Source organism: Pagrus major, chromosome 11, assembly GCF_040436345.1.
Source record: "Pagrus major chromosome 11, Pma_NU_1.0".
NCBI lineage: Eukaryota > Metazoa > Chordata > Actinopteri > Spariformes > Sparidae > Pagrus > Pagrus major.
Window position 1 is genome coordinate 2,462,018 of NC_133225.1, and position 13,416 is coordinate 2,475,433.

The 13,416-nt window shown below is 43.2% G+C and overlaps 1 protein-coding gene across 1 annotated transcript in view; it reads left to right on the top strand.

Moving 5' to 3' along the window:
* kifap3a (kinesin-associated protein 3a) overlaps window positions 1–13,416 on the top strand; it is a 34,834-nt gene that overhangs the window by 9,154 nt on the left and 12,264 nt on the right. Inside the window, exons 10-16 of the mRNA XM_073476581.1 lie at window positions 2,433–2,595; window positions 7,392–7,492; window positions 9,822–9,930; window positions 10,010–10,122; window positions 10,336–10,501; window positions 12,218–12,343; window positions 12,845–12,943. Coding sequence (XP_073332682.1) covers window positions 2,433–2,595; window positions 7,392–7,492; window positions 9,822–9,930; window positions 10,010–10,122; window positions 10,336–10,501; window positions 12,218–12,343; window positions 12,845–12,943 — 877 coding nt within the window. The remainder of the gene's footprint in view (window positions 1–2,432; window positions 2,596–7,391; window positions 7,493–9,821; window positions 9,931–10,009; window positions 10,123–10,335; window positions 10,502–12,217; window positions 12,344–12,844; window positions 12,944–13,416) is intronic.

Sequence of the window (13,416 nt, forward strand, 5' to 3'; positions counted from 1 at the left end):
GTTTAGACCCTCTCCGGCATGTGTCCAGCAGGAAAATAGCGGTTTCAACACTTTGACTCAGCTGAGTGTATCAGTTTACACAAGGGAGACGAGCTTCCTTTTAAGGACATGGACGCTTAATAGATTCAAAAGAAGACTGATGGCTTAATGATACAGCGCTGTGTGTCATCGGGTTTTATTTACTCAGCAAACATGTTGTGACTTTCTCCTCATCAGATAAGACTCAAACACAGTCCGATAAGTTTTTTTCTCTGCTGCTGTCACTAATGGAGGGGGATGTCAGTGGTAATTGACGCAGGCTGCAGTTGATTAAGCTGCTCGACGTCTGGTTTGTGACGGTGCGACTGGAGCTGGTTTTGCACACAGTAGCAGCGAGGGTGTTTTAACTGGGAGCAGGTTGCGTCACCCTGATATCTGGCTGTGGGGAGACCACAGGAGAGGGAGGCAGACATGTTTAAACCACTGGTACTGCTGTGTCGCACCGACGGTCACCGTGACAGCATGTGGATGGAGTCTGAATCCCTGAAGAGTCAGCAGTCATGTGTTTTGTCTCTGAGCTCATCAGCTCAACACCTCCACCTACCTGTAGGTCCTGTGAACCTTCTCCAAGCTGCAGGCAAGATTCTCGTTGTTAAACAGATGTTTCCTGAATGTTACTCAGAGATAATATTTCATCTTTTTGCTTGTAATCATGACGACGTTCCTGTATTTAAATATAGGTGTGTTACAGGGTGGTAGGACTGTACAGGTAGAACTGAAAGTAAGTAGAAGAAAGTAACCATCAGGGCTGCAAAATTGGTCAAAGTGGAACTGAAATGGCAATATGATCAGGATCAATACCAGATGTTCTGGCCTCCAGATTAGGAAAACGTCACATCATCAGGATTTGAATAGTTTTTTTTTTCAGTGAAAATGAAAATTGTGATGCAAAAATGATCTTTCCCACTGATCATGAATCATACTGCAATCACAGTATTTGTCAAAATAATCTCAATATGATTATTTTATGATATCCTGCAGCCCCAGTAATCATGACATTATGCAGAGTATAAAGTATAAGTCATTTAATTATAGCTGTTCAAATGGAGATTTTTGCCATGAAGTAAAAAACAAATTTACATGACGGGTTAACTTTGTTGCACACATACACACAGCCAGTGGTTAAGAAGCATTCAGATACTTAACTTAAGGAACCAGAATAGTAGTCAGTAGAGTGCATACCTCCACCAAGGCCCAACGGTCCCCTTGAATCAATCAAGCTTATATTTATATTGACTAGATCCAAATTTTTATTTGGATCCACATTAAATTGTAATACGGAAGTAAAATCAGCATGTAGTTAAAGTATCAAAAGTAAAAATTATTATTATGCAGAATGGCTCCTTTCAGAGTAGTATAGTATAATTACACTATACACTGTGTGTGTGTGTGTGTGTGTGTGTGTGTGTGTGTGTGTGTGTGTGTGTGTGTGTGTGTGTGTGTGTGTGTGTGTGTGTGTGTGTGTGTGTGTGTGTGTGTGTGTGTGTGTGCGTGCGTGCGTGCGTGTGTGTGTGTGTGTATATATATATACACTATAATTGGATTATTATTAATGATGCATTAATTTGTAGGCAGAATTTTAATTTTGTAGCTGGTCAAATTTTGTATTACTTTATATCCTGTTGGCTTCTCTAATCTGGGTAAAGAAACAATTGGTTTAAGCGTTTACATGGTTATTAGTGCTAATATTTACAGATTATCACAGATTATCACGTTAACCACCCATCTCAACCTCATTGAAAATGAATTCTGATCGGATCAGTCTCTTCCGATTGAGATGTTTACATGAGGCTTTTATTAGTGAAACATGTTCCTGGAGTTTTTGATGTACTGCAGCACATCACAAACTGAATACTTTATGATTTTAATAAAGTAAAATAACGGTTAATTTGCCAGCATAGAAAAACTACAGCTCCTGTGATGTCTCTCCAGCACGGCAGCGAGCGTACTGTACATCACTGTAACAGTTTCATCTTTAAAACATTCTAGCTATGACCTCCGCTGTCGAAAAAACTTCTACATTGTTGTACATCTGTTCTCCTATGTCAGAATTTGACCGGTCTCAGTTGGTCTATCTGGTGATTGTTAAAGGTGCAATAGCACGGGGAGCTGGCTAGCATGCTAGCTGGTTAGCAGTACATTTCTCTGCAACACAATACATAGACATCATGATGTCAAAACTGTTGTTTCTTCACATTCTGTTGATGATTTTAGTTCTTAAAAAGGAAATATTAATGAACAACATACTGTTTTATAAAAAATGTATGACCTGTCTAGACAAATATATCGGAGCATATATCATACTGTTGTAAGATTATGTTGTACAGCTGAGTTTTGGTAACAGATAACCGTGTGTTGTTGTGTCACTTCTTCTGTCTGTCTGCTGTGTGCAGGCTGAAACTTTGGCCGTGGAGAAGTTGGCTCGGCTGCTTCCCTGCGAGCACGAGGAGCTCCAGAGCACCACCCTACGCCTCCTGCTCAACCTCTCCTTCGACACGACGCTGCGCAGCCAGATGGTCCAGGCAGGACTCGTCCCCAAACTCTCCTCACTGCTCGGTAATCTGTTCTTTCTTTTGTTTGTTCCTGTCGATGTTTACTGGTATATCATGTTTGTGTGTTTTTATGACTGCGGCTGTACCGTATGTGTTTGCCTCTGTATCAGGTCTCACTGACAGAAACAGACGCATGTCATGAGAAACACATATCCGTCCTGAGCCCAGTGGTTGAGGCTCTAATTTGTTAATACTGAGGCGTATGTGCAGGTGCAGCTTTTACACAGATCTGCCTCTGGTGACCATTAGAGCAGTGACCTCCTAAAAGCTCCGGAGCGTGCGATTGGTGCATCGCCTCATCGCTGGGGCGTGTGACACAGTCAGAAGCATCTCTGACAGGCCTTTTGAAGCCTCTCAGGGGGAGGCTCGGGTAACGGCGCATAATTAATATAATATATTTGTTAGAATAACATGCCAGAGCCTCTGCACAAATGTTGTTTTTGTAGGAGCAGGCCGGAGAGGTGGAGAGGTCTTCAGAGATTTAGGCAGGGCTGTTTTTTGGGAAGTGGAGAGTGGGGGTTGCTCATTCAGGAAGCAAAGCACACACATAATATAAGTTAACACTGAAATATTACGCCAGCTCACAGTTTTGACACCGTTGAGTTTGCTGTATTTGTGTGTTTGCGTGTGTGTAATTCGCTCTGTATGTGAGGCGAGGTATCATTAATCATCTGCTCTCACTGCCGACTGTCCTCTTTTCAACTGACACACTCTGCATGAGGACTCCAGTCTTATCTCTGCAGAGAGAGGACAGCGAGGGGCCGGCGCTGTCAGCCTCCATCAAGACCTGACCGGAGCTCGTGACCCCTGGTGATAAGATGAAAGTGGAGAGGGAGCCTCCACTTGTCATCATCACCTCCCGCTCGATCCGTCCCACCAGCACCTGAACTGATTCCTCTTTGTCAGCTGCTTCTTCATTGTTTCATTTATTTTTTTACAGTTCATGCAGAAACATTTGGTCCGTTATTTGATGAACAGAACTTTTGAGAATCAGCTCATCATTTCAGTTATCAGGCAAAAACGCCAAACATCGTCTGGATCCAACTGTTGCTTCCCCTGATTTATATCATAGTAAACTTCAAATATTTGGGTTATGGGCTTCAGAGTTCACTTGGATTATGGAAAACTTTGATGGCCAATTTATTGTTTCTTTCTCCTACTTTCTCCTCGTGGCGGTTCCCAACCTCTTAAACCCACCCAGGTTACAGCCTTAAACTCCAACCAGGGCTGCACAATATATCGTTTCAGCAGTTTCAGACGCAAGTAAGGCAAATGAACTGTAGCACGTCCTGCTACAACTTTCAAAAACAAAACTTGTAGAGTTTTCATTTTCCATGACTAATCTACAAGAAAAGTCAGTTTTATATTACATCATTTAATCCGATTTAAGGGTTGTTGGATACATCAGAGTTTGTTGCTTGTGAGTGACCACCAATCACAACGTTCTTGATCAATTTATCAAACGGTTGCAGGGTCTGCTTTGGTTGTTCGATAAACGTGGACATGTTTCATATGACCAACGTCCATGTCTGCGTCCAGGTCATGTCTGACTGATTCTGGCCTTTTACATGAGTTAATTAGTTGTAAAAATAAAATTATTTATTTATTTATCCAGGGACCCTTGTTGGTTACCAATATAGACGCTTTTGTACTGTGATGATGTCGTGAAGTGGTGTAGGATCATGGGAGTTGTTGTTTTCATTGTTAAACAACCACCGTTGCAGATGAAAATCATTCTGACGTGAGTCACGCAGAAATGTTCTCGGACGAGGTAATGTTTTTAAAAAAAAATGTTATGCTACGTTTCGTCTCGTTCTCCATCTTCCTTCTTCACTCTCTGACTCACAGCAGTTAGAGCGACAGGCGAGCAAATGAAAAGCAGCGTTACCGTTAGTAAAATTATGAATTCTGTCAGTTTGAACATTGTTAGAAACATTTGGAATAATGTAAGAACACGTCGTTTTTAGACATTTTAATGCAGAAATGTTGCACATTATATATCAAACAGGATTTGCTGATTAGCAGATAATAACAGTAACTGTCAGTTTGATCTGAAGAAGTTAGTCAATGCACCATAAAATCATAAACAACATTTTTAATATTAATAATCATATATTTCTTGACTTCTTAAATGTATTTATCACGAAAAAAAAGTCATTTAGTTTCAACTTCTAAATTGTGTAAAAAAGTGGATACACAGATGAATTAATAATGAAGCACGGCCATTTGTTGCAGCGATATTTCCAACGTTGTCACTCGCTCCCACTCTTTTCACTGTGATGCAGCATCTTTACTTCACATAAACAAATTAGGGCACTTGAGTGGGGGGTGGGGACCCTCTTAAAGAGCGTTTGACCCTGTTATGTGGTGTGTGTGATGTCTCCGGTGACCAAACCCAGCTTGCTTATTTATCCAGAAAATGCAATAACAGCGGAGCGGCGCAGTCCACAAACCGAGCCCAGACGCCTCTTAATGTGTGCGGCTGTAATTTTACGAAGGTTAGGTGGTTTTAAATCAGGCTGGGGTGTAATTGGAGTTTAGCTCTCCCACTAACTGCCCATGAACAGTCTAGTTAATTCTTAACAGCTCCCCCTCACCTTTTTTTTCTCTCTCCTGCCCCAACCCCACCAGTGTTTTGAACATTTAATGGGATCTCTCTCTTCGCCCATAAAGGATCCTCCATGTTCCTACCAGCAACGTGAGGGAGTTCGCCAGGTCTGGGGGAGCTTATTCCCTACGAGTGTGTATGTGTGTGTGTGTGTGTGTGTGTGTCCTTGGTTGTTTTCATGTGCATTTGAAGGTATTGGTTGAGGTAAAGGATCACTAATGAGAAGCACATGTTCTGGCCAATCGCTGGCTGTGCTGGAAGGGCCGGAGCAGCGAGCAGCGTAGCTTTAACTTATTAAAGGCAGTAAAATTGATGCTTCCTCCTGTTTTCCCAATTAAAGCTTGAAGCCGTCTCTCCTCGGCCCTCTCTCCCTCCTGTGATTCCAGGGGTTCACTGAGCACATCTGGATCTAATATTCGCCGATAAGGCTCCCTGTACGGCCGGTGACCGAACACGGCTGGGACCAGTTTTAACTGGACCTGCTCGGGGCTTTGGAGGCTGGTGGGCATTACAGGAGGTCTGTCAGTGGTTCTGGTCCAGTGAAGAGCCTCTCTCTTAACACTTCTCTTAATGAAAAGTTCCCGGGTCAAACTCTGGTCTGAACTCTATTAATTCTCCCTGGCTGGCTCCTCCTCCAGGCCTCCTGCTCAGGTCAGAGGTCAAACTCATAAAGGTCCTGGGCTCACCGACAGTCTAACACTCAATCCATTCTGTCTTTATCTCCCTCATGCTGCTGCTGATGCTTGATAAGCTCCTGAAACTGCAGTGACAGGGCGTCTACTCATTTTATGAAACAAATATTAAAGGGTCAGTTCACCCAAATTACATAAAGAAACAATTTCTGACTTTCCTCTGAGAGTTTCTATCTATGCAAAAAGTTAAAGTGACGGTTCACCACAAAATCATCAGTGTTGTTTATCCATCTAGATTGTTTTGGGTTGAGTTGCAGAGTTTGGGAGCTATCAGCTATAGACATGTCTGCTAGATGGCACTCGGTTTGAGGTGCTCAAAGCTCCAAAAAGATAATCCACAGAGCTTATTGTGAGCAGTTTCATGTAGGAACTATTTTATTTCTCTATCACCGAGCAGCAGGAAGCATGCATCTACTGATCTACTCGATCTCGTGACAGTGCAGATGCAAAAATAAATGCCGCCCTCCTCGGCTCTGCGAGCTTTAACGTTGCTTAGCTTAGTCGGCTAGCTTCCAGACAATAAGAAGATGCACGCCTCCTTTTGCGTGAGCATACAGAAAGAAGTACAGCATTAATATATCTGTTTTCATGTAAACTATTTAACCCCCAAGAAACTGAACATCTAGCAACTGAATAGTTTTTTGTCAGGAGTTGGTAGAGACAAAAACTGAGCTAAAAGGAGAGCGAATACTGGACTTAGATTCATCAGCACGACTCCAACGTGATGATACTGTTGCTCTGTGTCTGACTTGTTAATACTGTGCTAACACAGCAATCAAAACTTGATGAGGTTGACAGTTTGTTCCACTGCCTCCAAGTAGCAAAAAATGTATTAATGCAGCTTTTAAAAAAGTTCAACATGAACGTGTCTTTCCATCAACAGTGTCACGGTTATTCTGGATAATCCACAGACCTCACTGTTCAGTTTTCATTGGAACTGCTTTCTACCAAAGAAATAGTCCCTGTGTAAACTGTTCACAGTGAAGTGGATTATTCTCATGAGTAACTGGGTCACTGTTTCTGGACGGAGAAGAGACGTTTTTTATATGATCGGGCTGGCATGTTCTGTGTTTCTTATTGATTTCTTATTGATTGAATTCTTAACAAATGTTACTCAACAGGAGGAAATGATGCATTTGTTGGGAATTATTTTCAGCCGCAAATTAATCCACATTTGTTTGACTATTTGAGGCATTTTGGGTAGCTGTGAGTAGCTTGCTACAGTTCCACTTTTGTCCTTTTTTAAACATTGTTTTTCCTCTGGTTAGCTGCCTGTGAGACACGACAAACTGAGAAACTGCAGTTGACTGGTTGCGATTCTGCAGCGAGTGCCATTTGACCTCCACAGGAATCTCTGTTTAAAAAGGCCATTCAGCCCATTAATATTTTTAAAAAACACCCAGCTCTCCTAGATGTGGTCATTGGCATCCCGCGGAGCGTTACGGCACAACCGGTCATTCATCCATTGACTTTCCTCCTTCTCGTCTGTTTATGTTGCAGCTGACGAGGCCCAGAGACAGCTCAGCATGTGCATTCTGTACCACATCAGCATGGACGACAGATTCAAGTCCATGTTTGCCGACACAGACTGCATACCGCAGGTAAGGCTGGCTAATGTACACCGCCAGCAGACCGAGACAGACGCATTAGCATCGGCTGCTAACGGCACCGGGGAATTAATGCATGAGAAACAGAGCGAGAGGGAGGGACGCACGCCACATCTGGAACCAGAAACCACCAGAGGACTGCTGCTCAGTCTTCGCTCTCACAGCGATGACAACTTTGTTTTTTCTCCTCTCCTTTTCTTTCCACTGAGCCCTGAAGAGATTCTCACTCCATTTCATCCTTTTCTGTGTCTGCTCACATATCATCTTCTTAATCACCTTTACTGAATTTGAGCATCAACACAGAAACAGAATCGTTTGTCAACACTGAAATAAAGGTAGTGATCATGAAAATGAAGCTTACCGCTGTAGTTCAAACCCCCTCAGGCTGATTTCTTTCAACTTTCGAATCGTAACATTTTTGAGTTACACTCCCTCCTGATTGAGTTGACCCGGTCAGTCGCTCCTCACATCATCAGCGATTAGCTGAATGTGTGTGTGTTTGTTTGTCGAAGATTGGGTGTAAATGCCGGCCAGATGTGGTTAGGAGAGTCGGCTGTTTGTTCAGAAGGTCACGTCAGCAGCAGATCTGAACCTCGGGGTCCCCCCTGGTAGAAAGGATGCTGGCTAGCAGCATGACCAGGATGTGACCTCCGACCCCACCCCTAGGCCCGTTCACTCTCCCCTCACTGCCCTCTTCTACCTCCATTTCTCTAATGCTGTCCATCCATCTCTTGCTCCGTTTTAGCTGATTTGACAACACCGTGAACATCAAGGTCCTAAATATGAAACACGTCTTTTAAGGCAGATTCTATTTAGTTTTCAGTTCAACAGTTTTTTAATAAATTCAAATATTACTCTTTTTTTGTTGTTGCAGGGAGCAGGACTGGTTTAATATCAGACAGTTAATCTACCGTTGTCTTTTTCCTGCTCTAAACTGTCATTATTATATCGACCTTTAACGTTTATCGTCTGTGCTTAAGTTTAGGTGATTATGGAGCGCAGGAGGGACAGAACAGAGGTGTAACCAGCTGAGAGTGTTGCCCCGCTGCTCACCAGATGTTTACTGTGAGGAACAGTAGTTCAGAGTGTTAATGGAGATCTTTACGAAAACAGCCTAAACACCAGAACCGTTCTAATGCACCGAAGACAGTCCGACTCCCCTTCTGTCCCGTCTACATGTGGCTCCATCTGTCCTGTTTGTAGAAATACATTCTCAACAAACTGTTTCCCACCTTATTTAGGACTTTTAACAGCTCTCTCTTTTATCACTTTCCCAGGCTAGTGACTGACCTGCCCCTCTCCCCTTCGGCAGCTTTTAATGGGGTCACCTTTTGGTGCTGCATGTGAGGTTTCCAGAGCAGCGATGTCAGGAGGAACAGAGGTGAAGGTGGAGGTGGAGGTGGGGGCGGAGGTGGCTGCGTTGGTCGTAGTGCAGCCTGGCGCTGCGGCCCTGCCTGGGCCTCCGGTGGCCGTCTGTGGTAAATAAGCAGAGGCAGGTGCCAGAGAGTCTAGACGGGGCTGATTTGGGGTCCGGGGCCCCTGGTATGTGATACCTTACCCAGGCCCGGCCCAGCCCCTCTCTCCCTCTCTCTCTGATTCCTGACTCCTCACAGGGTAGCAGTGCACCTCTGCACCCCCTGCCAACCCCCTCAGCTCAAAGCTTTTCCTGTTTAATGTTAAATCAGTGCAGGAGAGACGGACAGACCGAGGGAGTGAGGAGGAAGGGGAGGAGGAGGGTGTTTGGGGAAGTTAAGGAATGACGCTCACCTTCCCTTTATCTCTAACACTCTCCTCTCAACTCACAAACACACTCTTTTATCATTTTCTCAACTCTCGAGGGCTCAAACGTCGATGACGGACTTTAACATGATTGGAGGAGATTGCAGGGATGATCTTTTCAAAATGACAAATTATAACCAGGCACACAAACGTACACACAGCTTAAGAATTACCTTCTGCTACTCTTTAGATCACTTGAAAAAAAGAGCAGATGTGTTCTGACCAGGATGAGACACTAATGGCTCATTCTTTCATCTTATTTCATGATCTGCTGTTTTTAACCTGTCACAACAATTCAAATGCACAATGAGTCTCATCCTCAGCTTTCTTTATTACTGCAAACATCTCCCGACATATGTTAGTTTAATGTTTGTCCACATTTTGTGAGTGTGATTTTGCAACTTAACTGTCCAACTTATCGTCCATCCGAAGCGCAAAAATGAATGATTAGTTGGATTGAGACATTTCCACACCTCTACTACTCGTGTGTTGTTTCAGTGATGATTTAAGTGGTTAACTGACATTTGTAACCTGTGATTGACAGCTGATGAAGATGGTGTTTGACTGTGGGGAGGAGAAGATGGATGTCGAGCTCATCTCACTCTGCATCAACCTGGCTGCTAACAAGAATAACACCCAGGTCATCTGTGAAGGTAAGAACTCCAAAGAAAGGATAAACACATCGTGTGGATGAAGAGACTGAATTAAACTATCTTTTCCTTGTTGCCCTAGGTAACGGTCTGAAGATGCTGATGAAGCGCGCACTGAAGCTGAAGGACGTTTTGGTGATGAAGATGATCAGAAATCTTTCTCAGCACAACGGACCCACCAAGAGCCTCTTCCTGGTCAGTGCTCGGTCTTTTAAGATGAGTCTCCAAAAATGATCTTTAAAAAAGAGCAGGTTGTAAAATCCATAGCCATGTTGGCTGTGGTTTTTGGGGTTTGTTAATCTTTCATTCATTCATTATTCAAACTTTTATTTTAATTTGGAAATACTTGGAGGTCAAGGACCACTTTGTATGTATGTGACCCACTCATGCTGCTGTATCCTCTGGCAGGACCACATCGGTGACCTCGCCGCTCAGATCAGTGAGGACGAAGCTGAGGAGTTTGTGATCGAGTGTCTGGGAACGCTGGCCAACATGACCATCCCCGACCTGGACTGGGCTCTGGTGCTCAAGGAGTACAAACTGGTGCCTTACCTGAAAGACAGACTCAAACCAGGTCTGTGTGAATGACTACAGAGATGTTTATGATCAGAGTTTTTTGGTACATGCTAAAAAATGTTTCTGAAATATCTTGTAAACCCACTGAAGCCTTGAACAGACAGTAATGCTCCTGCAGGATAACCCTGCCACAGTATCTCATCCATCTCCCTTTTAAAACCAGAGACCAAGTTGTCTCTCCCATGACCTGTCTTAACCTCTAAAACTCTCCCTAAATCACACAGCAGTGTCTCAGGTCGTGGATGATATGAGGACAGAGAACCTTCATTAAGGTCGGGGCCTTATCTTTACCTGTCATGGCCCCTGACCTCCTCACCCTGTTTCCTTTATTGTCTTTATCAAAGCACAAGAAATCTCCTGTGCGCTGAAATCTTCACTGTAGCTGCTGAGCTGAAAGCGTTAGCGCAGTTCCTCATCTGGGTCCAAGATCACGACCTCGCATTGAGGGTGTAAAGAACATCTTTTTTTAATCAATTTGGGATCTCGGGGCGTCTGGAGAATTGGATTACGCCCGACAAAAATGCCAGAAATACTTTGTGGGCTCAGAAACTTCCCCTGACTTTCCATGGACAGACGGGTGAGAAGATGATGACTGAGTTTTCATTTTTGGGGGAACAAAAGAATCCAAAGTTCTAAAAAAAAAATGTGCGTTTGTGTCTAAAGGCAGCCAATCAAACACATTTTACACCAAAATCTTCAGAAATGTGGAGGTTTAGTAAACGTGGGCAAACCCACTAAACATAGGCGACTGTCTCCTTTCCCAATGCCGGCAGAGTTTGCCTACCTGTTGTTGTTGTTGTTGTTTTGTTTTTTTCATTTGTCACATTCAACGTCACAAAGGCACTGGAAAAACAGGGAACAAAGCGGTGTGGAGGCTGGTGGCAATGTTACAGTGATTACTTTTTATATCTTTTAATTCAGTCGATGTTTGAGCTCTGCGTGAACAGAGAATGATGGAAAAAATATTTAAGCGCCAACGTCCTTAACTTTAATGTACATCATACCATCGAGCAGGAACAGGGTCAAAAATGTGCCCGTCACTGCTCATCAGAACAGATCAACACCTGTGACTGCTGCAGAGTCATTTCACCTGGGAATGAACACCAGCTGTACTGTTTCCTACAAGGTGTTGAAAGGCGATAAACTCTGCCTAAATTTGGTCTAAAATTGACAAAATAATGAATTAAATCTAATATTTTTAGTTGAATCTAACCTGATATTCCTTCCTGGCTTTCAGTTATTGTTTACAGCCACATTTCAGTCAGTGCTAAAAATGTAGAGATTTGATACTCATGGTGATGATGTTTCACTTGTGAGAGTTGACTGATCACACAAACAGATCCCAGCGATGCTCAGAAACGTCCAGCAGTCTTTCGTCCGTCGCTACACCTCTGAAGAACTGATTCCTTCAAACCCTGATCCTCAAACAGAAAGGGCTGATGAGTCATTCATAATCTTTGAAGGGGCCTCTGGGGATTATTTAAAACAAAATAGATGTCTTCAGACACAAATGGAAAAGAGCCGTTTTATAACCTTATTTTTTCCAAGTGGAGTTTTCCAGACAGTGTTGGTATGAAGACACTGAAGTCCAGCTGCTCTGTATGGACGCACAATATGGATGTTTTCCCTGGCTCAGCGGAGGCCAGATGTTTTACAGGATCAATGAGGTTTCTTTGCCAGCCATCCACTCAACTGGTACTTTCCCTGATGTCAGGTTCTGCTGAGGATGACCTCATTCTGGAGGTGGTGATCATGATTGGCACCGTGTCCGTGGATGACTCTTGTGCAGCCATGCTGGCCAAGTCCGGCATCATTCCTGCTCTCATCGAGCTGCTCAATGGTAAGAATTTAAATCCCGTACCACAGTATTTTCTACACTCCAGGTCAGGAAGCTAAAACCTGTTGTAGCCCAGTTTTGGCTCCTACACAACTTCTTTCTCTCTTCCTTTTGGCCGACGGGCGATGGTTGTAGCTTAATGTTGACTGTTAGAATAGTGGAGGAAAAACAAAATAAATTCAGGAGAGTAAGGTGCTCCAGAGATTGGACAGTTCAAAGCTAAACCCTGGTAAAAGTCTTGGATTATCTGAAGTAATTGTAGCTCTGAAACTTTAAAACTGTCTAAGATAAAAGTTTAAAAGATTCTGGAGATTAAATCTTGCTGATTCTTACAAAATGAAAGTAAAATTCTCTGAACAATCAGATGATCATCATGACATTTTTCTATATTTCTCTTTTGAGTTAGAAAAATAAGATGTGCATTCATTTAATTTTGACACAACTCTGAAGGTCAGCGTGCCGGACAACCAAAATGAATCCTTGTTAATTTTGTTTCCATCTCAGCTCAACAAGAGGACGATGAGTTTGTGTGTCAGATTGTCTACGTCTTCTACCAGATGGTCTTTCACAAAGCAACCAGGGACGTCATCGTCAAAGACACTCGTATCCTTTTGTTCATTTCTAAAGTAATGAAGACATTTCTCTCCCATCTTTAGAGAGTATGAATGAGCAGCTTCCACCACAGCAAGTTGCTCCAACGCTGTTCAGTCTTTAGTGTACGTCCCTCTCGTAACTCCCAGTACCACCCTGTATGTGTCCCTCATCACTGTTTATTCCCATCTGCATCTCAATGGCAGCCTCTTTAACCCCTCGATTAGTTTTATTTTTTTTAACCCTCTGAGTATTCTGAGCTGCCTGTAATTGTACATAGTTGTGGTCGGTGGCAACTCGTGTCAAATTACAAATATGCTTTCTCTCAGCATGTTCTGATTGATGTTTTTCTTTCTGTGTGGAGAATATGACGGGGAAGTCTGATTTAAGCCCTGCAGTGTGATGGCGAGGCAGAAAGTTTTCATTTTATTGAAGGAAATGTAGTTTCCTTCAGCCTCATGGCAGGTGTCTCTCTTCTGTGCATT